The 27870-nt window shown below is 42.5% G+C and overlaps 2 protein-coding genes across 3 annotated transcripts; both read right to left on the reverse strand.

The window, feature by feature from the left end:
- Positions 1–5152: 5152 nt before the first annotated feature.
- On the reverse strand, positions 5153–23470 carry LOC118400192 (hematopoietic progenitor cell antigen CD34-like). 2 transcript variants are annotated; one of them, XM_035796780.2, is made up of 8 exons: positions 23302–23470; positions 12838–12945; positions 12444–12679; positions 11844–11924; positions 9935–10055; positions 9787–9839; positions 8185–8334; positions 5153–6465 (listed from the first exon to the last, which is right to left on the reverse strand). In XM_035796780.2, the coding sequence occupies exons 1-8, from the start codon at positions 23387–23389 to the stop codon at positions 6319–6321; spliced, it is 984 nt and encodes a 327-aa protein (XP_035652673.1). In that variant the 5' UTR covers positions 23390–23470; the 3' UTR covers positions 5153–6318. The 2 variants fall into 2 exon arrangements, with proteins under 2 accessions (XP_035652673.1, XP_035652671.1); XM_035796778.2 differs by having other exon boundaries at positions 12444–12682.
- A 611-nt stretch (positions 23471–24081) lies between these two features.
- LOC127910522 (uncharacterized) lies at positions 24082–26091 on the reverse strand. The gene is made up of 4 exons (XM_052474558.1): positions 25648–26091; positions 25130–25603; positions 24747–25019; positions 24082–24702 (listed from the first exon to the last, which is right to left on the reverse strand). Exons 1-4 carry the CDS (start codon positions 26089–26091, stop codon positions 24082–24084), a joined length of 1812 nt encoding a protein of 603 aa, XP_052330518.1.
- Positions 26092–27870: the final 1779 nt, after the last annotated feature.

A 27870-nucleotide genomic window follows, 5' to 3' on the forward strand; every position in this document is an offset into this window, starting at 1 on the left:
AGGTGGGGGGAAAAAAGTGTATGTCAAGCATACGGAGTAATGAGTTTGGATTCGGTATTTTCACGTGCAAAAGTGTAAAAACGCATAAACTGCCTTTCCAAGGACAACTACTTTGAAAATATGAACATTAATTTGATGGAAAATACATGTTTTATATTTCTCAAAGATTCATCATGCTGTTTTGTTGTCATTAAGGCCTGGTGATTCTCGATTTCAGCCGGACGCTCCTCCCTCGCCGCTTTGGTAAATGTGCTGTTTTTAGCCTAGGTCACCCCGGTTCAGTCTAATCCAACTCCCTTAGTGTCCCTGAACTGTTATTGTAATTCCTTCTTCAATACAGCAGAGGGCAATATGATACAGAGTCGACATTGGCCTACACACGTTGCCATTACTTTGCTGCGTAGTTTGATTTGAACAGCCATACGAAGTAATTATCATATCTCATTTTCTGATCGAAGGGTTTTGTCTGGCTTCGTGTGTTCTTTGCATCTCTATGCCTGTGCATTTTTACAACAAATGAAAATCAAAACACATTCATACATTCATAATTTCAGCAGTGATTAAAAATCATTGCTGACTTTTTGGTGGTATGATTACTGGCATGTCATGGCCTTCAGTTAACTTTTTTTCCATTACACAGATTTGTAGAATGAGAAAGTACTTGTCTGAGACTATCATATGTGCAGTATATCAGTGGTTGTAGGAGGAGGCGTGTTGATGTAATAGGATTGAAAGTGTATGTCAAAGGAATGTGTTACGTTTCTAACAGCATCTATATAATATTTTACATGCTGTTGACTAATGACTGAGAGCCCGGGGTGTCCTGAGAGAGGGTGTCACCCTAATGCAGAGTTTCCCCAACTCAGTCCTTGGGACCCCAAGGGGTGCATGTTTTTGTTTTTTCCCCAACACTACACAGCTCATTCAAATGACCAATACTTGATTAGATGACTATTTGAATCAGCTGTGTAGTGCTAGGGCAAAAAACAAAACGTGCACCCCAGTTTGAGAAACCTTGCCCTAATGGAAGGGTGGTCCTTCCAATCTGAGTCAGAGTGAGGTAAGAAGGGAGGGAGGGGCGACAGGGTTTTCCTCTTGTGTGTTTTGAGAATTGGGGATGGCTCGAAAACCGTTTTTCCCATAGTATTTTATGCATGAGTCTCTGAGAAATGGATTCAAAATATTCTCTCTTACCCAGTACCCCTAAAATGAACTTCATGGTCAGCAGAAATGGGTGTATTGGGATAGACCTGATTGGTTGTAGGAGTCTGCTTTGTCTGCTCCTCTCTCCATGTCTGCACATGTGGCCCAGGAGATTGAACAGTCATGGTTCTACACCATTGATATCAATTAAGCAGATCAGTGGTGCAATTTCTACTTCCCATTATTTGCTGTTTCAAGCTAAACAGTTACACTACTGGCTTTATAATCAGAGATTATTTTCCAACTCCTTATTTTGATTGGTTCAAGTTAGTACAAGAGATATAACTAATGATGGAGACAAATTTTGATTTATAGCTTGCCCTATAGCGATCCATAAATACAGTTTGGTAAATCATGTAATATTCTGATAATGTATGTCTGTACTGCACCAACAGTTGAAGTCGGAAGTTTATGTACACCTTAGCCAAATACATTTAAACTCAGTTTTTCACAATTCCTGACATTTAATCCTAGTAAAAATGTCCAGTCTTAGGTCAGTTAGGATCATCACTTTATTTTAAGAATGTGAAATGTCAGAATAATAGTAGAGAATTATTCTAATTCAGCTTTAATTTATTTCATCACATTCCCAGTGGGTCAGAAGTTTACATACACTCAATTAGTATTTGGTAGCATTGCCTTGAACAATTTAAACTTGGGTCAAACGTTTTGGGTAACCTTCCACAAGCTCCCACAATATGTTGGGTGAATTTTGGCCCATTCCTCCTGACAGAGCTGGTGTACCTGAGTCAGGTTTGTAGGCCGCCTTGCTTACACACGGATTTTCAGTTCTGCCCACAAATTTGCTATAGGATTGAGGTCAGGGCTTAATAATGGCCACTCCAATACCTTGACTTTGTTGTCCTTAAGCCATTTTGCCACAACTTTGGAAATACGCTTGGGGTCATTGTCCATTTGGAAGACCCATTTGCGACCCAGCTTAAACTTCCTGACGTCTCGAGATGTTGCTTCAATATATCCACATATTTTTCCTCCCTCGTGATACCATCTATATTGTGAAGTGCACCAGTCCCTCCTGCAGCAAAGCACCCCCACAAACTGGCTCTCATGAGGACTGCCACAGGAAAGGAAAGACCCAGAGTTACCTCTGCTGCAGGGGATAAGTTCATTCACTAACCGATTTGCCAAAACTATAGTTTGTTAACTTAACAAGAAATTTGTGGAGGGGTTGAAAAACGAGTTTTAATGACTCCAACCTAAGTGTATGTAAACTTACAACTTCAACTGTATGTAATGGTGGGGTACAACAAGATACATTTTCCTATCTGTACGAGCTACCCAATAGGCCTACACTAATTGTTGCATCTGAAATAGAAAATTATCCATCATATGAATTTGAAGTAATCAGTTTGAGCTGTAAAAAACAATGGGATTGGATTAGACCCACAGCAGACCGCTCCCTAATGAAACATACTTTGAGAAATTAGATTTAGTTAGACCACTCTCGATTTTCCTTTGAGATTAATTGACTTACTAGATAGTGGTACATTAGCAAACTCTGACTAATCACTTTACGACGCTTTTGTTTAAGCGGTATAGATTTATGCAATACCACATGGTATGTATGACGAGGGATATTCCAGGTGTTGTTTTTCTTTATATGGAGAGTTTAACTTTGTTGTATGATTTTAACTATATTTACAGTCAGGTTCAAAATGATTGGCACCCTTCAAAAAATACATTATAAAATAAATCATACAAAACTACTGAGCTTTGTATGCAACAAAATAAAGGAAATTATATTATTTTATCCTAATGCAATTTCTCAAATGTTTTTGTTGTTGTTTAAAGAAGTAATACTTTTTTCTTAAGATGATTGGCACCCCTGTTTTCAAAACCTTACAATACCTCACCTTGCAAGGATAACAGCACTGAGCCTTTTTCTCAAATGTTTTTATGAGATTGGAGAACACATTGGGTTGGGATCTTAGACCATTCCTTCATACAGAATATTTCCAGATCCTTGATATCCTTTGTCTACTCTTATGGACTGTCTTCTTTTATTCAAATAACAGGTTTTCAATGGGGTTCAAGTCTGGAGACTGAGATGGCCATTGAACATTTTAGATTTTGTGGTCAATTTATAATTCCTATTTGTGTATTTTATTTTTTGTTACTTTTAACACCTTCTCATGATATCCAATTGGTCATTGAAATATTGTCTCATCGCTGCAACTCCCGTACGGACTCTGTAGAGACGAAGGTCGAGAGCCGTGTGTCCTCCAAAACACAACCCGACCAAACCGCACTGCTCACTTAACCCGGAAGCCAGCTGCACCAACGTGTCGCAGGAAACACCGTGTCAGCGTGCACTGCGCACAGCCCACCACAGGAGTTGCTAGTGCGCGATGGGACAAGGGCATCCCTGTCGGCCAAACCCTCCCCTAACCCGGATGACACTGGGCAAATTGTGCGCCGTCCCATGGGGCTCCCGGTCGCGGCCGGCTGTGACAGAGCCTGGACTCAAACCCAGAATCTCTAGAGGCACAGCTAACACTGCGATGCAGTGCATTAGACCACTGTGCCACTCGGGAGGACCCTTCTTTGTGTATTTTGATGTGTGCTTGTGGTTGTCTTGTTGGAAGATCCACTTGCGGCCAAGTTTCAGCCTCCTAGCAGAGGCTACCAGGTTTTTGGCTGAAATGTCCTGGTACCTTGTAAAGTTCATGATGCCGTTGACCTTAACAAGTTCCCCGGGACCAGTGGAAGCAAAATATCCCAATAACATCAAAGATCCACCACCATATTTTACAGTAGGTATGAGGTACTTTTCTGAAAATGCTTCAGTTTTTCTTAATTTGAAACCCACCACTGGTGTTTGTGGATAAAGAGCTCTATTTTCATGTCATCTAATCATGGCACCGTCTGGAGTTTGCTGAACAGCTTTGGCACTTGGATTGGAACTAGTGCTCCGGTCAGATGACATTTAATATAATAGAGTTCTTTGGCCAAGCACACGAGTGATGGGTTTCATGTCGAAATAAGAATGCATAAGGGCAGAATACTTCCTATGACTTCTGTACAGTACACATTGTGCAGGGGTTGCTCTGCATACACCTCCCTGGTGATTTAAACATTAACATCCATAGTTGTTCCCTGGTCCATAGGGATCTACTTAAAGCCTGATGTAAGAACTTTTATAGTACAGATGTAGGATCTTAATTTAAACCAGTTTGCTACAGCAGGAAAATAATCCTGCAGCAACAGGAAATGTGGATTATAATTCATGGACATTTTTGTAGGGGATGATACATTTTTCGTAAGGGAAATCATGTCTGAAATTTCAAAGTGGAAATTACAAACTTCAAAAGCCTTTTAAACCTCAAATATACTACAAGTTTGAATGTTCTCCTGCAACAGGGTGATCAAATGTAAAATCCTACACCTGTACGAGGGCAGGCCCACTAACTATCATGCTATCCCTGTACCACAGATGCTCATCAGTTCCCCATAGAATAGAGTAGATCTATTTCTGTATGGACTCTGCAGCAACAATTAACACACGTCATATCCATGACCATAAACAGACATTTGTGGCTGTCATATGATATCTAGAATGGTATTAGATGAATGGTATAGAAATATACATGATTAGCATACACTGTCAGATAATTCAATGTCCAAAATAATGTAATCTGTGGGTAAGTTCATCAGGCAATGCTAGTTAATACTGTAACCTGTATCTAGTTGAGAAAAAAATGTATAGCCTTTGATACCTTTTTGATTACACATTAAACATTCCGTTTATAAAGATGTTTTTTTTTTTTTAAAAGAAGCCCAAAACAGTTGTAGGTGTCATAAGAACCTCATTGGAATAATGCCTTAACTGTTCCTCATATGGGGTCTATAAAGAGATGGAAGTGTGTGCCATGCTTTGTGACATGGTCAGGCTAGTGTGACATGGTCCGAAAGACAAAGAAACAGTAGCAACATTGACACAATCAGAATTTATGTGGGACACAGATATTACAAACCGTGAAAAAGGGCATATGTACACATGCAATATTGTATGAAAACAATCAGTCCTTAAAAAAAATATAGCTAAAATACAGCTTTACTTTCATCCATGTCTATGTTTCATGATGGACTGATTTATTGAGGACATAAAGTGTCTTTGAAATGTTGAATATGTTAGGGGTTTTGTCCAAATCTAGCGGCAGTGCACCATAGAGACTAATATTATTGATCAAATTCGCCACACAAAACTTGTCTGTTTTCCTGAATGATAAAATGAGTCTACCTGGTTCAACATTCTCAAAGACACAGTGGTAAGTCAGAACAGAAAAAACATGTTTTAAAAAACTGTACAATAGAAAGTTTGTCTTGATAAATAGTGACACACTAAGCCTACTGTACATAATTCTGAATCAAACATACGGCAGCCCCTCACACAATTTATGACAGGCCTGGATTAAAGGCAACAGGATTCAACTCTGAGCTCTGCACTAGCCAGTCATATTGATACTTATTTTAAAGCTGCCTATTCAACCTCTTCAAATGGTTCAAATTATCTCCATTAATTGAATCACTCTTTCTCCACTTCTGTTACCCAAATTTGACTTCTTACCTCGAACAGGCGAGTCAAAAAACAATCACATAAGATCATACAAACAAATGAACCAAGCAATCAATACTTTAAACTACAATGAACCTTTAGTTCAAATGAGTACATTTCAGATCTGCAAGTGTTTAAGATATAGCATATACCTTGATTTATACTTGAATTTGGAAACAGCAACACAAACTGTCAATTTTGGTGATCTGTTGCCCTTTCTTTGCTGTGATAATTGTTTCTGGACTGCAGTCTGTGTCCCAGCTGTCCAGTCCTCCAAACTGAGTTTAGGCTCCTTCTCTGATGCTACTGAAACCTAATAGAGGCCAGTGATCACAATCTCTTCTTCACATTACAGGCATCGTCATCATCAGTTTCCTCATTGTCATCATCCTGGGGGTGGAGGGTTGGATCAGGTGGGGTTGGATGTTGAATCTGTGTCTGTGTCAGAGTGCAGTATCCCCAGGTAACTCTAAGGGGGAGAAGTATTGGGAATGTGGTGATGGAGGAATGGGGCGGTGGGGGTGTCCTTCAGAGCTTGTTCACATTTCGGTGTCGGCAACGGGGGTCTGGGTGGCGGAGTGGCCGTTGGTGGGGGGCTTGTCCAGGGGCTCCTGTGGTTGCAGAGGGGCCACAGACACCAGGGTGTTGGCCTGGTTCTCCTCATCCACCTGGAAACCCTCTTCGGCCTGCAGGCACAACAGAGGAACCATATAGATTAAATTAAAGAAACACTGATGGCAGGCTGGGATGGGCCATAAGTGTTAAGAGGTATAGAGCTTGGACTTACTACTGAAATATTGTGATAACAGTACAGATTCAACTGAAGGAATAGCAAACAACGGCACATCACATACAGTTTGCACTGAGTTTGAGTTTAGGACAGGTTTTATATAGTGGCAAGAAAAAGTATGTGAACCCTTTGGAATTACCTGGATTTTTGCATCAATTGGTCATAACATTTGATCTGATGGAAAAGTATGTGGAAAAGTATGTGAACCCTTGGATTTAATAACTGTTTGACCCTCCTTTGGCAGCAATAACCTCAACCAAGCGGATCAGACCTGCACAACGGTCAGGAGGAATTCTGCTTAAACATGGGAATTCATTTTTCTGTCAATGATACTGTAGCAAGCTGTCCAGGCCCCGAGGCAGCAAATCAGCCCCAAACCATGATGCTGCCTCCACCATATTTTACAGTTGGGAATGAGGTTGATGTTGGTGTGCTGTGCCTTTTTTTCCTCCACACATAGTGTTGTGTTCCTTCCTTCCAAACAACTCAACTGTGGTTTCATCTGTCCACAGAATATTTTGCCAGTAGTGCTGTGGAACATTCAGGTGCTCGTTTGCATACTTCAGACATGCAGCAATGGGTTTTTTTGGACAGCAGTGGCTTCTTCCGTGGTGTCCTTCCATGAAAACCATTCTTGTTTAGTGTTTTACATACAGTAAACTCGTCAACAGAGATGTTAGCATGTTCCAGATATTTCTGTAAGTCTTTAGCTGAGACTAGGATTTTTCTTAACCTCATTGAGCATTCTGCGCTGTGCTCTTGCAGTCATCTTTGCAGGATGGCCACTCCTCAGGAGAGTAGCAACAGTGCTGAACTTTCTCTATTTGAAGACAATTTGTCTTGCCATGGACTGATGAACATCAGGGCTTTTAGAGATACTTTTGTAACCCTTTCCAGCGTTATGTAAGTCAACTATTCTTAGTCTTCTGAGATCTCTTTGTTTTTGAGGCATGGTTCACATCAGGCAATGCTTCATGTGAATAGCAAACACTCACATTTTGTGAGTGTTTTTTATATTGCAGGGCAGTTCTAACCAGTATCTCCAATCTCATCTCAGTGATTGGACTTGCCTAGTTAAATAAAGGTTAAATAAAATAAAAAATAAAAAAAACGTAATGTACAAATAAAACACAATCACTCTATGATGCAATGTAAACATGTATGGTGGAGATATGGAGTCTGGGCTGAGGTTAGGAATGTTTTTGTCAATCAGATGAGATTGAGGTTAGTTTATGTGATGCCTATGACGATTGACTGTGAAAAGAAGACGCCAAAGGAAGGCAGTGCCATATACTTTTGTCTAAACCAGCATATGGGTGTGGCCCATATGAAAGCTATTTCAGACAATCTCATGAGGCTTTTGTAGGAGAAAAAAAATGTAACTTGTGGCCACCTGGTATGAGGATGAAATAGAAACAGCAGAGAAGACTTAGAGCTGTTTATGTGAGTGTGGGTTTGAGTGAGGAAGCAACCAAAGGATAACCTCACCTTAAATCCAGTCATAACATTTTAAATAGACAAGCAAGAGGTGCATCAACCACCCAGTCTTCCCAGTGAACTTGGTCCTTTACAGTTTTAGTTTTCTATGGGTCTCTCTCATATCATGACCACTCACTAGTCTCGCTCCCTTGGGTGGTGGGCGGTGGGTTTTCAGGTAGTAGCCTGCGATGAGAAGAATAGCCAGGAGCAGTCCAGTGAGCAGCAGGGAGACCAGCACTAGCTTGGAGTTCTTCCCCCAGCGAGGAACAGCTTCCTCAAAATCAATCTGGAGAGACGAGAGTTATACACGTTAATATCAGGAATTCAGGGTTTTCATAAATGTGAGGGGGACGCAGGGGGGACGGGGAAAAAAAGTTCTAAATAGTTTTACAAGCAAAGAATCCACAATCCCTGCATGGCTGGAACTATACATGGTCTTTCTTACAAAATACCCTGTGTGAATTACAGCAGTCATCTGCATTTTTCTGGTATAGATTGTATACTGTCAATAGTAATATCAGGGCCTCTGATGCCATCTGGATCAGAATATTTTACCCCTAGACTGTAGAGCCGGGATAGGCAACTGGCAGCCCCCTTCAGTAGACCATGAACCAATTAAAACAGTCAGGGTCTCAACTTCCTGTTGAGAGTTAGAATAATAGAATATACAAGGTGCAATTTTAAAATTTGGTTGTGTAACATTGTTGTTTTTGTCACACTGCTTTGCTTTATCTTGGCCAGGTCGCAGTTGTAAATGAGAACTTGTTCTCAGCTGGCCTACCTGCTTAAATAAAGGTGAAATTAAAATAAAACAAATAAAACTCAATTAGCCTATGTCAGCAATTATATTTTAGATTGGTAAATTAGTTTAGCGGCCAGCTATCTAAACTTGTGGTAAGCATGGTTGAATTACTAACCAGGGTACTGCCCATTTGATCATCAGTTATCATGTTAAAAACTGCAAACATTTACCTCCACCCTATGGTAAAGGGTGTAGAACTGCAGTAAGATAGCTGTAAAACTACAAACGAAGACCCACATAATGAGTTATGTTTTTTTGTGGCCCCCATCAAAGTTACCCATCCCTGATGTAGAGGATGACTATAGGCTTTCTGTACCCAGGGCTATCGTAAGGCTATACAGTATAGAGATAACTGACTGAGTGGAGAAAGGGCATAATCTCCCAACCCTCCACAGCAAAGTCTGAACACAAAGGTGCCATTGAACTGACTGACCAACATAATGAGAAAAGTGTGGCTGGGTGCAGCTCACTAAACTTTTTTTAGTGCTGCAAGGGGTGTAAGAGCGGGTGTAGAGATGGAGCACAGAGTGTCTAATGTCAAAAGGACAACATGGTTGGAGGGAGCATGAGAAGGATCACCCATTCCTCATTCCCGCTGGGAACACTCAACACCATGTCCACCGGGACATTTGTGTTTGTCATGCAACATCTTCCTGGCAGCCTGGAGCCGTGAGTGAGGAATCACTCCTTGTTTATTTCACTGTGGTTAGATCAGGAGCCAAATCAGCACTGTGACTTTACCTCAGTTACCACTGTGCACAAATTAAAGTCCTTTATTGTAGGTGTGACTGCAGTGGCCACTGAACATAATGTCTTTCTCATGACTCAGACATGGATGTGTATGTGGTGTGAATTCTGTGAACTTCATATGTGGAATTTGAATAATGTGTTGTTTTCCTGGTATTTAATTAGAAATAAAGATACGTGAGACTCTACCTTGTCTTTTATATTGTCATTGTTGAACTTCTCTGCCATTCCTTTAGCATCAGCTGTAAGAAGAGAACATGTGATTTGGTTCATATTTTTTCAACAACAGACTATCAGAGTCATCCCACATAACTAAAAAGCAGAGGAGGAGGCTAACCTTCTATGTATTGGCCAAAGATCAGGATTTCATTAGAGTTGTCCTCCTGAAAGACCTCCAGTTTACAGTCGACCCCACACAGGTGCTCCAGAACACTTTCGATTTTAGACCTGGTCTCTTCCTGTGGAAAGACTAGTTGAATTAAACAAAGTGTTTGCACTTGGGGCTACAGAACCTCTGGTTAGTCCTTGTCATTTAGATAACTGAAGTGGGAATTGTCTTCCCGAAATGTGCTCACATACAGTACATTCATGTGCATACACATTCACAACTATGGCTCTTTAGAAATGTATACCCTGAGAGGAACCTACCTCATCCCATCTTTCTTTCTTTCCCATAAGCCAAACAAATGATACCAAAACCTTGTGCAATTATACTCCACCCCATGTAACATGATCCAAATAGAGCCACCAGCCCCCACAGACAGCTCTGCTCAAACCCTTGATCCCAGCCCCAGAGTGGACAGCTGGCCTCATTACAAAGCTCACGGGCTCTGCCAAGGAAACTAGACCGCTCTCAAGGCCTCATCTGCTATGGCACTCAGATGTAGAATGTATGTATGTAGAATATAATTCATGTACAGCACACAGACTATAATCTATGTTGAAAACAGTTTTATTCACTTCTCTTTTCCCTGAATGAACTTATTTCCGAGTACTCTCTGTAAGGGGTTAGAATTGAGGGGTCATTGGATGACATGTATTTGCTAGCCTACTTTATGTTATCATTCAGGAATGTTCTATTAGAAGTTTGTGTAGTTGCTGTTAGCTCAAGGTAAAACATGTTTTGACTCCAGCCCCCGATGCAGCTATATTGTGTAGCGCACCAATTACCTCAGAATTGTATCAGAATTCATCAGTAATTTGTTTATAATTGAAAACATTTTTTATTTTTAATCTAAATATGATCCTCATAATTGGAAACATACATGGATGTGTCATTAAGATCCCCCACATCAAAGGAAATGTGGTGTCTAACCCAAATGAAGCCAATCAAGTCGTAACGCTTTATCTGGTGTAAGAGTGAGCGTGTCACTGATTACATGCCATGCTGCAGGGTCTTTCCCATGCAAGCCTAAATGGAGAAAGAGTGGGGGGAGCTCGGTCCCATTCAATACTGTTACATAGGTTACATAGGCCTCTTAATGGGAGACTCCTCTATTCCAGGGAACCATTTAATACAATTTAATCTTGATTGAGATCAGAGGAGCTGGAGCTCCAGACGGCAGGCAGACAGACACAGCTGAGAAATGCCAGACATCCCTTCCCTTACCTGGCCCGACCTGCACGGAGCGGAATTCCTGTTAGCCCAACCGGCACTGCCCCAAGACGCTGAGGAATCACTTTGATACATACGCTACAGCAGCAGCCCCACCACCGCCCAGCCACCCTTCACGCCAAACCTTTCGACACGTTCTTCTCGCCCTCTCTGGACCTCTCTCCTGAAGGCATACCTTGAGTTGTAAGAAACTATTTTGACTCCCCCTCCTCACCTGGCAGGCATAACTAGGGAGGAGAAGGGCAGGTGTGCCACTTGCCTCCTTGAAAACTGCCCACTGGAGACATATTAATCACTGCTGATTAATGAAGAGGAATTTCCTTCTTAGCTCATGAGCAATGATTTGAAAAGGGGCAAATTGAAAGTGGCATCTCTGTAAACAAACTAATTTTCCTTTTTCCTGTTATGATTTTGCTTCAAGACCCAATCATCTAACTTTTTACTCTGACCATCTTAGCTTCCGCTCACATTTTCCACCTTGAGACTACCCTCTGGATACAGTTTGAACTGAGGTGGACACTGCTGCCAAGAGGGTTTCCTGAATGTCAGATCAGGAAGGCAGTGTCTTTTCTTTTGGTGAGGTGTGTGTCCATACATGTTCGTGCATACCTGTGGTGTGGACAGTACTTACACAGCTGGACGAGGCCTTTAGTTTCAGACTCACTGCATCTCTGTCCTGGACCGCTTCTTTATCAACACACATCACACCAGCCTGTGGAGAGAGACCAGACCACTTCAGTTAGACTAGAGTGTGTGTCATTCATTCTGTATTGGGTGATTTGGATGGTATAAAAAATACAAATAATATTATACTTTTTTTGGTACTTTTTACCCCTTTTTCTCCCCAATTGTGTGATATTCAATTGGTAGTTAGTCTTGTCCCATCGCTGCAACACAGTGCATGCTTAACGCGGAAGCCAGCCACACCAATGTGTCAGAGGAAACACCGTAACAACTGGTGACCGAAGTCAGCGTGCATGTGCCTGGCTCGCCACAAGGAGTGACTAGAGCGCAATGGGACAAGGACATCGCGGCCGGCCAAACCCTCCCCTAACCCAGACAACACTGGGCCAATTGTGTGCCGCATCATGGGTCTCCCGGTGGCGGGCAGCAGCGATATAGTCCTGGATTGAACCCGGGACTGTAGTGACACTGCGATGCAGTGCCTTAGACCGCTGCGCCACTCGGGAGGCCCAATTTGGATGGTATTGTCACTGCACTCTAGGATCACCTCTGGAATGAGCACCATGTCACTTGACTGAGAGGTCAGAATCTGCTGGGGAGCCTGGGTCTCCTGGTTGTCGTCTGTGGTTGCTGCTTCACCAGCCTTCCCTGTGGCCTCCCTCATGTCTGTGGTCTCCTCTACCACCTTGGTGACTGGAGCCGCTGTGGTGTCATCTAAAATGTCTGAGAGGTCCAGTCCAGGAATACTGGAGAATACATTGATCTGGAAAAAGGATGTATCTCCTTCTGAAAAAAGGGTTAGGGTTTTAGGCCTATGTCTAATTGTATTTAATTCATTGTTGACAAAAAAATGATGGGATGAGCCTATAGGACGGTATATAAATACAGCAACACCCATAGTGGCTCTGTGGAGATAATCTGCTAATGGATAAGTGTCTTACCTTCATCTGACAGTTGTGTAGGATCAATGTCATCCCCACGAATGACTCCAGCATCATTCACTGGCCGTGTGGGCCCAGTAACAACCTCATATTCTGCAACTACGCCACCTGGAAGAGAACAACAATTGGATAACTTATAGTATAACACTTGCATCCCAACATGTACTGTAGCTACTATGACAACTTTGTCACAACAATGATGTCCAATCCTGAAAGAGTAGAGTCTTCTGTGTCACTTATCTTGAGGGTTGCTATTCTAATTTACGCCAAGCTACATGGTCATTTGTATTGACTTTTACATGACATTGAATTTCCAAGCTATGCTCAACTGAGCCCAGACCTGCCCTGGCTTATATCACCACATTAATTCTACAGCATGTGTGCAAACAGACTTGACTTAGCACCTGGACTCGCAGAACTGATAGCAATCCTGCCACACCAATATATTCTGGCATTAGTAGTGATCCCAGGGGCGGGGGGTCTCATGGGCTGTGAATGTAATCTAGAGTGAGGTGTTTGTGTTAAACCAATGGTGCCCGTCTCTAATAGACTCCACCCAGGGCCTGACCTGAAATCAATTAGGCCCCATGCAGCACTAAAGAAGGGCCTGTAATTAATAGCCTAACTGTGGGATAAGTCTTCAGCTCAGCCTGTTCCAAGTTCAAGTTTCTAGTCTTATTAGTTTCATGTACAGAATAAACATGGTAGACACCGCCCAATGAAATGCTTACTTGCAGGCTCCTTCTCAACAATAATAAAATACAAGAATGCCAACAAAGTAAATGGCTCAGTAGAATAGAATAAACATTTTAACATCAGCATAATACAGGAAGGCACAATTTATAGTACAATGTTTACACATGTATCAGAAAAGGGGGGATTGTAGGCCAAGTGTTTAAATTGTGCACTATTAGCAATAGTAAATAAGAGTGGTAGCAGTGTGTGTGTGTGTGTGTGTGTGTGTGTGTGTGTGTGTGTGTGTGTGTGTGTGTGTGTGTGTGTGTGTGTGTGTGTGTGTGTGTGTGTGTGTGTGTGTGTGTGTCATGAGTGTGTGTGAGCATGCATGTGTGCTAAGGGATGGAGAGTCCGTGCAGGTCCTCAGTCCAGTTCAAGTGTAGAGCAGTCTGATGGCTTTTAGATAAAAACTGTTGCAGACCATGCTCCGATACCGTCTGTCCGATGGTAAGGGAGTGAACAGCTCATGAGTGGGCTCCTTGATGATGCTGCGGGACTTCCTCAGTAACTGTTTCAAGTAGATGTCTTGGATGCGTGGGAACACGGCCCCAGTGCAAATAAACGTTCTCTTGTCGCTGCCAGCTAGGGAGCATGACCCCAGACACACTCCCGCTGGGATGGTAGGTACGAGCCCCCCAGGGAAATGTCTCTCTGGTCTAATGACAGACATTAATACATAGGCCTCTGTGTCATTTACTGGAAATGGAAGTTATATTATTACACTCTTTAAAGTCTTAGTATGTGCATTCATGTCCTCATACCCAGTTATCTATGGGGCTGGACAGATACGATTCTTACTTCTTCAAAACTACTTAACTACTCATGTGGATTAATATACACTGAACAAACATAAATGCAACATGTAACGTGTTTATCCCATGTTTCATGAGCCTCAGAACTGCAGACCGTGTGGATGGTGTCGTGTGGGCAAGCGGTTTGCTGATGTTCAACAATGTGAACAGAGTGTCCCATGATGGCAGTGGGCTTATGGTACGGGCAGGCATAAGCTATGGACAATGAATGCAATTGCATTTGATTGATGGCAATTTGAATGCATACAAATACAGTGATGAGATTCTGTTGCCCATTGTGTGCCCCATTTTTTTCAAAGGTATCTGTGACCAACAGATGCATATCTGTATTCCCAGTCATGTGAAGTTCATAGGTTAGGGCCTAATGAATATATTTCAATTAACCTATTTCCTCATATGAACTATAACTCAGTAAATATTTTGAAATTGTTGCATGTTGCGTTTATATTTGTTTCAGTATAACACCTGCACCGCTTTCACACTCTCGAAAACGAACTTATAATTTCTAAACCCTTGAAGCATTTGATATTTCAATATACCAACCATCAAATATGGTTTGTCTAAATATGGTTTGTCTTCTTTGCCAGGCGTTATGCTATAAGAGAGGTGCCACTCACTGCTAAAAGAGGGTAAGGATATCTCTCCAGTGTGTAACACCCATTATCCTCCAACAGGGTGAAACCATGGGCATATAAACGCCATGGCAAGTTTTAAAGTGAAATATAAGACCCTTGTGCCCATCTGTGCCTGTAAGTGGGGCCTTTTGAATGGGGGTCTTTATATATCACTGATACCCTTACATGGGGATGGCCATGTCTTTAAGACTAATGGGATTTGATACTGACTCCATCTCAGTCCCAGCCCTCATATGCCACGAAGAAGTAATAGGAGAGCTGTGCTTCCCTAGACAACACCAGTGCCCGTTTCAGACTCATTAGTCAGTAGAATACACAATATCAAATCATCTAGGTGAATTAAGTTTCCATCTAGCTAGCCTGTTAAACATCTGAACTCCTTACCAAAATATTCTACTGTTTACTGAAATTGTTGGCTCACAGTGATATTGAATTAATACTTTTTCTCAAAAAAATTGTTATTTTGCTACTTCTACCCATCAGGCCCTCTGAGGTGAAAGCCTGTTTTACGTGAAGTTCCAGACTTAATAGTTTCTACTATTGAATGCTACTATTGTCAGCTACTACGGACAGTGCTAATACAGTGGATACCATGCTGGGCAGTGTATGTTTAATAGACTAAACTGACATAGATAGTACTGGTATAAAAACACTAATAAGTAATGTGTCTGACTCCCTTTTTCCTGAGATTGAACATGTTTACTAAGATACTAATGGACCCCTCCTTTCCCTTTCCACACCTCTCACACAACGTCATTACCTCACCCACTAGGCATTATGACAATTCTGTAGATCTCATTACGACTCTCTCCTCCCTCCCTGTCATTTCTCCATACAGTAACACATTGTTGTTTTCTGGTTAAAACCTCTTGAGGCTATGGGTTCCCCTACAGGACCCCCCCCCCCCAGCTGAAACGGTGGCGCTGGGAATGCAAAAATATTCTTAGAAATATTTAACCTCCACACATTAACAAGTCCAATACCTCAAATGAAAGATAAACACCTTGTTCATCTACCCAGCGTGTCAGATTTTTTAAATGTGTTACGGCGAAAACACAACATATATTTATGTTAGACCACCACCAAAACAAAGAAAAAACGTAGCCATTTTGTACAGCAAAAGATAAAATGACAAAAGCAGGATTTGTTTTTAAATCAATCACTAACCTCTTGAAAATCTTCATCAGATGACAGTCATATGACATGTTACACAGTACATTTATGTTTTGTTCGATAATATGTGCATTTTATATCCATAAATCTCGGTTTACATTGACGCCATGTTCAGAAAATTCTCCAAAATATCTGGAGGAATTATAGAAAGCTACACCAGATAACAGAAATACTCATCATAAACTTTGACTAAAGATACATGTTCTCTGAGACGGCGCTCATATTTCTCCGCCATGTTGGAGTCAACAGAAATACAAAATTACAACATAAATATTCCCTTACCTTTGATGATCTTCCATAAGAATGTAGTGCAAGGAGTCCTAGTTCAACAATAAATCGTTTTGTTTCATAATGTTCAATTCTAGTGTCCAAGTAGCAGCATTTGCTACCACTTTCAGCTCAAATGCCCAAAAAATGACTTCTGGTCCAGGATAACTTTGCATCAAAACTTCCAAATTACATATTACAGGTCGACGAAACTGGTCAAACTAAGTGCAGAATCAATCTTCAGGATGTTATAATCATATAGATCCAATAGCATTCCAACCGGATCATTCGTTTTCATCTGGGGCTGATTGGAACAGCGAGGCACTCAAACGCAAACGCGCCTCAACCACATGGAAATCTTTTGCTACACCTACTACTTTTCTTCCCATTAGGTCAAATGCTCCATTACACTTTCTACTGAATGAGGACATATAGTGGAAGACATAGGAAGTGTTTCCAGATGCATAACTTGTTGGGAAGGGAGGGGGCGATGACGTCAAAGTTGCCCCAACTTTCAGGATTTCAAAACTAGTTTGGAAGATTGCCTGCCCTGTGAGTTCTGTTATACTCACAGACATAATTCAAACGGTTTTAGAAACTTCAGAGTGTTTTCTATCCAATATTATTAATAATATGCATATATTAGCAATTTAGGACAGCTTTTGATGCAGTTCACTATGGGCACGCAATTCACCCTATCTCTAACAGGCTGCCACATAAGTCTTGTCCAAGCAAGAACAGGTCATAGCCATTCTAAAATAAAAGTGTGTAGAATAATCGGCAGGGTTTTGGATAGGCTACTGTATCACTAGGTCGGACATTTCCGACTGTCTTTCCACCGTGTTTGCTTGTGGAATTTAACATTTACAGTCAGTTGTTGCAGTATGTTAAATGCTGTGTGTTGCATTGATGGGATTGGCTAAATCCGTATGATGAGCAGGTGTCAAACAGTCAGCGTGCTGTGTAAACAGATGAGTCAACAGTACTGAGGGAGGTTCTCACACTGGTATACGTAGTCTAGCAACTGTTAATACAGGTGTCACTTGAATTTGGTTTTTCCTGCAGTTTTGTGGCAGTTTAATTGTGTTTACTAATGGATGCCCTGAAGCCCAAGGCAAAAAAAGAGGAGACTACGGATTATCTTGTTTGAATGACTTAAGGATGTCCTTTAAGCGACTTCGTAAAAAATATATACAGAGAATTTATAAAGTATTTACACCCCTTGGCTTTTTCCACGTTTTGTTGTGTTACAGCCTGAATTTAAAATGGATAACATTTCAATTTTGTGTCACTGGCCTACACACAATACCCCATATTGTCAAAGTGGAATTATGTTTTTAGAAATTTGTTCAAATTCATTAAAAATGAAAAAATTAAATGTCTCGAGTCAATACGTACTCAAACCCTTTGTTTTGACAAGCCTAAATAAGTTCAGTGAGTCCATGGACTCACTCTGTGTGTAACAATAGTGTTTAACATGATTTTTTCTGACTAACTCATCTCTGTACCCTACACATACGATGATCTGTAAGGTCCATCAGTCACGCAGTGAATGTCAAACACAGATTCATCCACAAAAACCAGGGAGGTTTTCCAATGCCTCGCAAAGAAGGGCATCTATTAGTAGATGGTTAAAATAAAAGAAGCAGACTTTTAATATCCCGTTGAGCATGGTGAAGTTATTAATTACACTTTGGATGGTGTATCAATACACCCAGTCACTACAAAGACACAGGTGTCCTTTCTAACTTCCTGTTTCAACAAGGCTCTAAAGTAAAACTGCAAAAAATGTGACAAAGAAATGGACTAGAGTTTGTTAGGATAAAATAAAATGAATAGTGCTAAGTACAGGCAAAATCCTAGGGGAAAACCAGGTTCAGTCTTCTTTCCAACAGAAACTGTGAGACAAATTCACCTTTCAGCAGGACAATAACCTAAAACACAAGGCCAAATATACTCTGGAGTTCCTTACCAAGATGTCATTGAATGTTCCTGAGTGGCCTAGCTAGAGTTGTGTCTTAAATCGTCTTAAAGATCTATGGCAAGACTTGAAAATGACTGTCTAGCAATAATCAACAACCAACTTGACAGAGCTTGAAGAATAAAAAAAGTATAATGTGCTGTAATCGCAGATGTTATCGCTGCCAAAGGTCTTGAATCAAGGGGTTGAATACTTATCTAATCAAGATACAGTATATTTGTGTTATTTTTTTAAATTATTATTATAATTTTATTTTTTACAATTGATCTAATTTTTATTCCATTTTGACAGAGTATTTTGTGTAGATCGTTGACAAAAAAATGACAATTAAATCAATTTTAATCCCACCTAGTAACACAACAAAATGTCTAAAAAGTCAAGGGGTGTGAATACTTTCTGAAGTCACTGTATTAACACTGAGAACACCTTCCTAATATTCTGTTGCACGTCCTTTTGCTATCAGCCTCAATTTGTCGGACTTGGACTCTACAAGGTGTTGTCTGACACCGACTATCATACTCCGTTCAAAGGCACTTAAATATTTCGTCTTGCACATTGACCCTCTGAATGGCACACATACACAATGCATGTCCAAAGCTAAAAATTCCTCCCCTTCATCTACACTGATTAAAGTGGATTTAAGGGATCATAGCTTTTGCCTGGATTCACCTAGTCAGTGTACTGTCATGGAAAGAGCAGGTTTTAATATGTATATACACTACCGCTCAAAAGTTTGGGGTCACTTAGAAGTGTCCTTGTTTTTGAAAGAGAAGCAAATATTTTGTCCATTAAAACAACATCAACTTGATCAGAAATACAGTGTAGACATGGTTAATGTTGTAAATGACTATTGTAGCTGGAAACGGCTGATTTTTAATGGAATATCTACATAGGTGTACAGAGGCCCATTATCAGCAACCATCACTCCTGTGTTCCAAATGCACGTTATATTAGCTAATCCAAGTTTGATATTTTAAAAGGCTAATTGATCATTAGAAAACCCCAATAAAACTGGCCTTTAGACTGGTTGATTAGTTGGCGCATCAGCATTTGTGGGTTCGATTACAGGCTCAAAATGGCCAGAAACAAATCACTTTCTTATGAAGCTCATCAGTCTATTCTTGTTCTGAGAAATGAAGGCTATTCCATGCGGCGAATTGCCAAGAAACTGAAGATCTCGTACAATGCTGTGTACTACTCCCTTCACAGAACAGCACAAACGGTATCTAACCAGAATAGAAAGAGGAGTGGGAGGCCCCGGTGCACATCTGAGCAAGAGGACAAGTACATTAGATTGTCAAGTTTGAGAAACAGACGCCTCACACGTCCTCAACTGGCAGCTTCATTAAATAATACCCGCAAAACACCAGTCTCAATGTCAACAGTGAAGAGGCAACTCTGGGATGCTGGACTTCTCGGCAGAGTTCCTCCTTCCATTGTCTGTGTTCTTTTGAGATGTGGCTTTTTCTTTGCAACTCTGCCTAGAAGTCCAGCATCCTGGAGTTGCCTCTTCACTGTTGACGTTGAGACGGGTGTTTTGCGGGTACTATTTAATGAAGCTGCTTACATAGGATGAGAAACAATACTCCGAGCCACAGCTCCATGCTACTTGTGGGGGGTTCAGTCGGTAGCTTTTGACCATTCGTTTAGATTCTTCATGTCTTGCCCATTGGTCCAAATTGGATGTTAGGTACTATATTTATTGAATATTATATGAATCGTATAAATTAAGATGGCCAATTTTTGGATGCAATCAATTGGCTTAATTTCTCAGAGATCAAATTATATTTCAACAAAATAATGTTTCATGAATGTTAATCTTAACAGAAACGATTTCAGAACAATCTGAGATGGTGGGTGTCAATTCTTGTTCTTGAGCTTTTAGAGGTGGAACGATGCTGAATAAAACCTCACTCTACCGGCGATTCTAGTCACTCTTCAGGTTTCTCTTGTGTATGACACTATAGTACATCTCTCCTAGTGGACCTAAGGAATTTGCGTCTGAAAGTGCTGCTTTTAGTGGCTGAGGAATGTGACATTGGACCTCAGTCCCTCGGGGTATAAACACAGCATTGCAGCTCTTGCCTCTGAAACAGCAGAATCCTGACCTGCCAACTTCATCTCTGTCTCTGTCCCAGAACCAACCCAGCCATCTTTTCCCTGGCATTAAACCCAGAAAGAGGATGAAGGATCTCATGTTTTCAATCAGGCCCTAATGCTGCACCCATGGCTGCCCCACCCTGCGGTTATGACAGCTAAGTGCTGGGGACTTCAGTCAGGATTCAGTACACACGACATCTGTTTCTACTTGTGTATGTATTTCACTCCACCGATTGTCCGTTACAGTTTCACTGCTGTATACATTACCTTATGTTTTGGGACAAATCCATGTTCCTATGTGAGTGTTCAGTAGATGTTGCTAAAACAATATCTATGACTCACATAATTACAGGCCCTGAGGTCAGGTCGAGTTCTTTCTGAAACTAGTAAGCCTCCTTAACCAAGGAAAAGCATATGGCTTAAATCCTTTGTAGTGTGTTCACAAACACAACCTCTAGAAATGTTAGTTAGAGACTTCAGTTATGAAAACAAGGTGGTTTTGCTCAAATTCAAACTTAGACAGGCAGGCATTTACAATCTCATCATGTGAAGCTGTAATAAGGTGGAAAGATTGCAGATGAGATCCATCTATTCTCTGTTTTGTTTAGTTGAACTTTTAGAGGTGACATTAAAAAGTTACAATTGCATCAAGTTTTGTGGTTCCACAACACCTCAGTAGATTCCCTCCTCCTGCTGTTTGGCTGTAGCTCTTTGAATCATGTCTCTAACCCCATCTCTCACAAGCCTCTCCAACTACAGCTACTGTATGCCAGTGTCTTTTAGTTCTGACTCAATCCAGCGTACTACAGTAATTCTGCGTAGTGCTAACATAATACAGCCCTCTCTCTTCCACATCTCTAAAGTTGATGGTAGCACCCAGCGATAAAACAAATGGTATAAATATGAATTTGTTTGAAAGCAAAAAAACTTGTCTCTTCCCAGGAAGTACGGTCTTTAAACAAACTATAGACTGCTTTGTTCTTTCCCCTTCTTTTCTCACTCTTGCCATCTTTCTCCCTCTCTGTTTCTCTGTCCCTACTGTACCTCTTGCTTTTCCTGTTGCTTTTCCACCTCTTGCACCCATGCATTCTCCCTCACACTGCTTGGAACAACTGTAAGGCATTCTGGTACCAGTAATTTATGTCAGCGAGCTTCGCATGGCATTGTGATGTTCATCTTTTCATTGAATGGTGAATTATATTAAATAAGTGTCCACGCATTCTTAAGATTCAAGATTTTGTAAGATACAATACCAGTCAAAGGTTTGGACACACCTACTCATTCAAGGGTTTTATCTTTATTTTGACTGTTTTCTACATTGTAGAATAATAGTGAAGACATCAAAACTATTAAATAACACATTTGGATTCATATAGTAATGAAAAAAAGTGTTAAACAAATCCAAATGTATTTTAGATTTGAGATTTTTAAAAGTAGCCACCCTTTGCCTTGATGACAGCTTTGCACACTCTTGGCATTCTCTCAACCACCTTCATGAGGTAGTCACCTGGAATGCATTTCAGTTAACAGGTGTGCCTTGTTAAAAGTACATTTGTGGAATTTCTTTCCTTCTTAATGCGTTTGAGCCAATCAGTTGTGTTGTGACAAGGTTAGGGTGGTATACAGAAGATAACCCTATGGCTACCACAGAATTCTGCAGCGATACCATCTGGTTTGCGCTTAGTGGGACTATCATTTGTTTTTCAACAGGACAATGACCCAACACAGCTCCGGGCTGTGTGAGGGCTATTTGACCAAGAAGAAGAGCAGTGGAGTGCTGCATCAGATGACCTGGCCTCCAAAATCACCCAACCTCAACCCAATTGAGATGGTTTGGGATTAGTGGGCCCACAGAGTGAAGGAAAAGAAGCCAACAAGTGCTCAGCATTTGTGGGAAATCCTTCAAGACTGTAGGAAAAGCATTCCAGGTGAAACAGGTTGAGAGAATGCCAAGAGTGTGCAAAGTTATCGTCAATGCAAATTGGTGGATACTTTTAAGAATCTAAAATCTCAAATATATTTGGATTTGTTTAACACTTTTTTGGTTAAGACATTATTCTATATCTGTTATTTCATAGTTTTGATGTCTTCACTATACAATGTAGAAAATAATCCAAATAAAGAAAAACCCTTGAATGAGTAGGTGTGTCCAAACTTTTGACTGGTACTGTATACTGATTCCTTTTCAACATTAATCTACATGCATGTGTTCCTCAGACCGAGGTACTTTCCATAGCTGAACCAGCTGTCTTCTACTCGTAGAAATAGAATCTGATACTTCCACTACCATTGACATCATCTGTAATAAATCCCATGAACATGGCATGAGTTTGAGATGAAAGAAATTACTACCTCAATATGTCATCCTCCACGGCAACAAAAATCGAATGCAATTAAGTATAACATAAATAACTGCTATTGTTGTAATGTTAGTTTATGTGCAGTTTGGTGTTGCCATCAGAACAAAGACACATGGCTCAAAGTTCAAGCGAAGTCTCTTCTCATTGGCAGGAAATGTGATAGATCAGACGCAGATAGTACAGGATTGGGAGGTTTAGCCTGCTATCAGGCATGTTTCCAGTGTTTATGTTCCAGACAATAAATTCTATTCTGCCATGTAAAGACTAGTCTATACTCTAGGCACAGTGACTGCAAAGATACTTCTGAAGAGTCTCTACCCTGACCCTTCCTGTCTCTGCAGATGGTCATGCTTTCTTTCAACTTCAGCTTGGAAAGCATGGATGTATGAATTTTGACTTACCGTGAAGGAGTGTGGCGATGAAAAGCAAAGCGAAAGCTATCATTTTGTGGGTCTCAGTCATTCTCCTTTTGGATGCTGCTGCTAACATTCTCCTCCTGTCCAGTGTGAATGTGTGACAGAGAAGGAGGGTTTCCTCCTATCTTGAGCGGGGCGGATAAAACGCCACTTTTGCTCTGGCACTTTTATATGGCTCTCCTCCCTCGCTGAGGCTCAACCCCACACCCCTTCTCTCACTGGTTAATTAACCCTTCCTTAGTGCCCCCTACTGGGGGGGAGGGGGGTAAGGCAGAAGGGGGGGGAAGATGAGAAAAATGGGGTGTATAGTTGAACATAGTTTGAAAATCTATTATTTTGTTATACAAATTATATTGGCTAATTATTCAAAGTTAGAATGCCTGCGGTTCATAAAATGAAATGTCTAGAATGCGTGGCTATAACTTCACATTGTGAAGTTGTTCACTTCTATTGTGACCCCCAGATCACGCCTAAAAGTGTTTGTAGGGAAGCAGTCATTCTGCACACAATGGAAGGTAGACTGCGGGCCATTTGTGTGTTAATGGCCTTATGCAGATGCACTGAGGTAAAATACGCTTTTAAGATGCTAGCCAAAACATTGGTGTGACCTGTTATTAAGCTAAAAATAAGACCTTCCAACACAAGCCTTTACATTTTTCTTTTTTGATGCTGGAGAAACAGGCCCGTAACCTGATACCTAATGTCCCCTGTCCCTGCTTTGGCCTCGATTCCCCTCTCTCCCTTCATCCATTTCCTCCCTTTCCCTCAACCCCCATCCCCCATCCCTGTAACCAAACCCCTATCAGTAACATTCAATGAAAACAGCAGCCGCTGAGGTGGATAGTTGGCTTCTTGCTGCTTCTTAGCCTGAGCTTTGCCCTCATCCTGGGAGGAGGGGTTGATGGAGTAGGACTGGGGGGTTGATGGGGTAGGACTGGGGGGTTGATGGGGTAGGACTGGGGTGTTGATGGAGTAAGACTGGGGGGTTGATGGAGTAGGACTGGGGGTTGATGGGGTAGGACTGGGGGTTGATGGAGTAGGACTGGGGGTTGATGGAGTAGGACTGGGGGGTTGATGGGGTAGGACTGGGGGGACGATGGAGTAGGACTGGGGGGTTGATGGGGTAGTACTGGGGGTTGATGGAGTAGGACTGGGGGGTTGATGGGGTAGGACTGGGGGTTGATGGAGTAGGACTGGGGGGTTGATGGAGTAGGACTGGGGGTTGATGGGGTAGGACTGGGGGGACGATGGAGTAGGACTGGGGGGTTGATGGAGTAGGACTGGGGGTTGATGGAGTAGGACTGGGGGGTTGATGGAGTAGGACTGGGGGTTGATGGGGTAGGACTGGGGGTTGATGGAGTAGGACTGGGGGTTGATGGAGTAGGACTGGGGGTTGATGGGGTAGGACTGGGGGGTTGATGGAGTAGGACTGGGGGGTTGATGGGGTAGGACTGGGGGACGATGGAGTAGGACTGGGGGTTGATGGGGTAGGACTGGGGGTTGATGGAGTAGGACTGGGGGTTGATGGGGTAGGACTGGGGGACGATGGAGTAGGACTGGGGGTTGATGGAGTAGGACTGGGGGTTGATGGGGTAGGACTGGGGGTTGATGGAGTAGGACTGGGGGTTGATGGAGTAAGACTGGGGGTTGATGGGGTAGGACTGGGGGTTGATGGGGTAGGACTGGGGGTTGATGGAGTAGGACTGGGGGGTTGATGGGGTAGGACTGGGGGGTTGATGGAGTAGGACTGGGGGTTGATGGGGTAGGACTGGGGGGTTGATGGAGTAGGACTGGGGGGTTGATGGGGTAGGACTGGGGGGTTGATGGGGTAGGACTGGGGGGTTGATGGAGTAGGACTGGGGGGTTGATGGGGTAGGACTGGGGGGTTGATGGAGTAGGACTGGGGGGTTGATGGGGTAGGACTGGGGGGTTGATGGAGTAGGACTGGGGGGTTGATGGGGTAGGACTGGGGGGTTGATGGGGTAGGACTGGGGGGTTGATGGGGTAGGACTGGGGGGTTGATGGAGTAGGACTGGGGGTTGATGGGGTAGGACTGGGGGGTTGATGGAGTAGGACTGGGGGTTGATGGGGTAGGACTGGGGGTTGATGGAGTAGGACTGGGGGGTTGATGGGGTAGGACTGGGGGGTTGATGGAGTAGGACTGGGGGTTGATGGGGTAGGACTGGGGGTTGATGGAGTAGGACTGGGGGACGATGGAGTAGGACTGGGGGTTGATGGGGTAGGACTGGGGGTTGATGGAGTAGGACTGGGGGTTGATGGGGTAGGACTGGGGGTTGATGGGGTAGGACTGGGGGGTTGATGGGGTAGGACTGGGGGGACGATGGAGTAGGACTGGGGGTTGATGGGGTAGGACTGGGGGACGATGGAGTAGGACTGGGGGTTGATGGGGTAGGACTGGGGGTTGATGGGGTAGGACTGGGGGACGATGGAGTAGGACTGGGGGTTGATGGGGTAGGACTGGGGGTTGATGGAGTAGGACTGGGGGTTGATGGGGTAGGACTGGGGGACGATGGAGTAGGACTGGGGGTTGATGGGGTAGGACTGGGGGACGATGGAGTAGGACTGGGGGTTGATGGGGTAGGACTGGGGGACGATGGAGTAGGACTGGGGGTTGATGGGGTAGGACTGGGGGTTGATGGGGTAGGACTGGGGGTTGATGGGGTAGGACTGGGGGGTTGATGGGGTAGTATGGGTAACTGGGGAATGGACACACCACAGCTGGCGTACACCGCCTATGTCACAGCAGTAAAACATTCTCTACTTAGGCTGTTAAATAGTTAGAGGCATTTTGGCCGCTGGTGTCCCAGTGAATCATGACTTCCTCTCATATAGCAGTAAAAGCACAGAATTCCCTTTTTTTCCACTGTGAAAGAGCAGTTGGAAGTGCCATGGCAAATTCCTCTATCTGTTTCTCTCTCATGGTCTCTCTAACTCTGTCTCTTTTTACTTTCCTCTCTCTCTCTGCACTCTGTCCTTCCCTCTCTTTCTGACTCCAGCTATAGTGTCTTTAGATGGCGTGCTGCAGCCCGGTCTGTCATCGTCTCAGCCCAGGAAACCAATACAGACAGCATGTGCATTCCTCTCCAGCCTGTGAAAAAGCTCATCTGGAAGGAATTTCTCCTCCTTACATTTAGTTGTGACTTAAGGCCTAGGCATTAAATATAGCTTTTATTTTTTTTACAGTATGTTGACTGTTGGCCAAAACTGTTGTAGCTTAAGGAGTTTCAAAACACAGTCTCTATGCCATGTAAATATTTATAGGCCTACATTGAGTGTACAAAACTTTAGGGACACATTCATAATATTGAGTTTCACTCCCCTTTTCCCCAGAACAGCCTCAATTCGTTGGGGAATGGACTTTAAAAAAAGGTGTCGAAAGTGTTCCACATGCATTCTGGCCCATGTTGAATCCAATGCTTCCCACAGTTGTGTCAAGTTGGCTGGAGGTCCTTTGGGTGGTGGACCATTTTTGATACAAACGAGAAGAACTGCAACACCAGCAGCGTTGCAGTTCTTGACACACTCAAACTGGTGCGCCTGGCACCTACTACCATACCCCGTTCAAAGGCACTTCATTATTTTGTCTTGCCCGTTCGCCCTCTGAATGGCACACATACACAATCAATGTCTTAATTGTTTCAACTTGTCTTCTCCCCTTCATCTACACTGATTCAAGTGGATTTAACAGGTTACCTTGGATTTACCGGGTCAGTCTATGTCATGGAAAGAGCAGGTGTTCCTAATATTTATTTATTTTTATATATCATATATTATGCATTTTATTGAATATCCAAAACATCCAAAACTATATCCAAAACTTTACTTGCAGTGAAGCAGCTCAACAGCTACATCATACCAGTCATCCAACAGATTCCCATTCAGAGCGACACACAGAAGCATCCAGGGTCAATGCCCTGCTCAAGGGCAGGTCGACAGATCTCCCACAAGGCCAAAAACAGGGACCCGAAGCCTCCAAGATCCCACCACAGTTCCCAAAGAGCTGCCCCTCAACCATCCGAGACCTCTCCCACAGCCCCCCACAAGGAAAAAAATAGATATAAATAATTCCATTCCCCACCCCAAGAAACCCCCCAATGCACCAACAACCAAGACACTGAACTAAAGAGAAAAAAGAAAAAGATGAAAATAACCCGAAAACAACAATGCAAAAAACATCAAGGACATCTAAAATCATAACAGTAAGGCCAATTGTGTATGTTTGAGCGCATGTCTGGCACTATTTACATGTGTGTCCGTGTATGTGTGCATTTGAATTAGAGTGTATGTATATGCATGTGTACAAACACCTGCACGACATCGGCTTCAGGCGAACTGTCATTAGCTGTAAAACAGTGCCTCTCGTTGTCATTCAAACATACTTTGTATTATATTTTATTTTGACTTTATTTTTTATTATTTTATCTTTGACCATTATTCTATCCCCTGCCCAGGAACTCCACTCCCACTTGTCTCTGATTCCACATCCCAACCCTCAGCTTCCCTCAGCCCATCCCAACTATCTCTGCTGGCCAC

The sequence above is a fragment of the Oncorhynchus keta genome, chromosome 21 (assembly GCF_023373465.1).
Source record: "Oncorhynchus keta strain PuntledgeMale-10-30-2019 chromosome 21, Oket_V2, whole genome shotgun sequence".
In the NCBI taxonomy this organism is placed as follows: Eukaryota; Metazoa; Chordata; class Actinopteri; order Salmoniformes; family Salmonidae; genus Oncorhynchus; species Oncorhynchus keta.

Bases quoted from the DNA above. Each gene is read 5' to 3' on its own strand.
- LOC118400192 (XM_035796778.2), bottom strand. From the start codon at position 23,389: ATGTTAGCAGCAGCATCCAAAAGGAGAATGACTGAGACCCACAAAATG. The intron at 10,056-11,843 runs GTAAGTACTGTC...GTCTTTCCACAG, and splicing joins TAAAGGCCTCGTCCAGCTGT to GAAGAGACCAGGTCTAAAAT. The intron at 9,840-9,934 runs GTTAGCCTCCTC...CTCTTCTTACAG, and splicing joins CTTTGGCCAATACATAGAAG to CTGATGCTAAAGGAATGGCA.
- LOC127910522 (XM_052474558.1), bottom strand. From the start codon at position 26,091: ATGTTTTACTGCTGTGACATAGGCGGTGTACGCCAGCTGTGGTGTGTC. The intron at 25,604-25,647 runs GTCCTACCCCAT...ATCAACCCCCAG, and splicing joins CCTACTCCATCGTCCCCCCA to TCCTACCCCATCAACCCCCA. The intron at 24,703-24,746 runs GTCCTACTCCAT...ATCAACCCCCAG, and splicing joins CCTACCCCATCAACCCCCCA to TCCTACTCCATCAACCCCCA.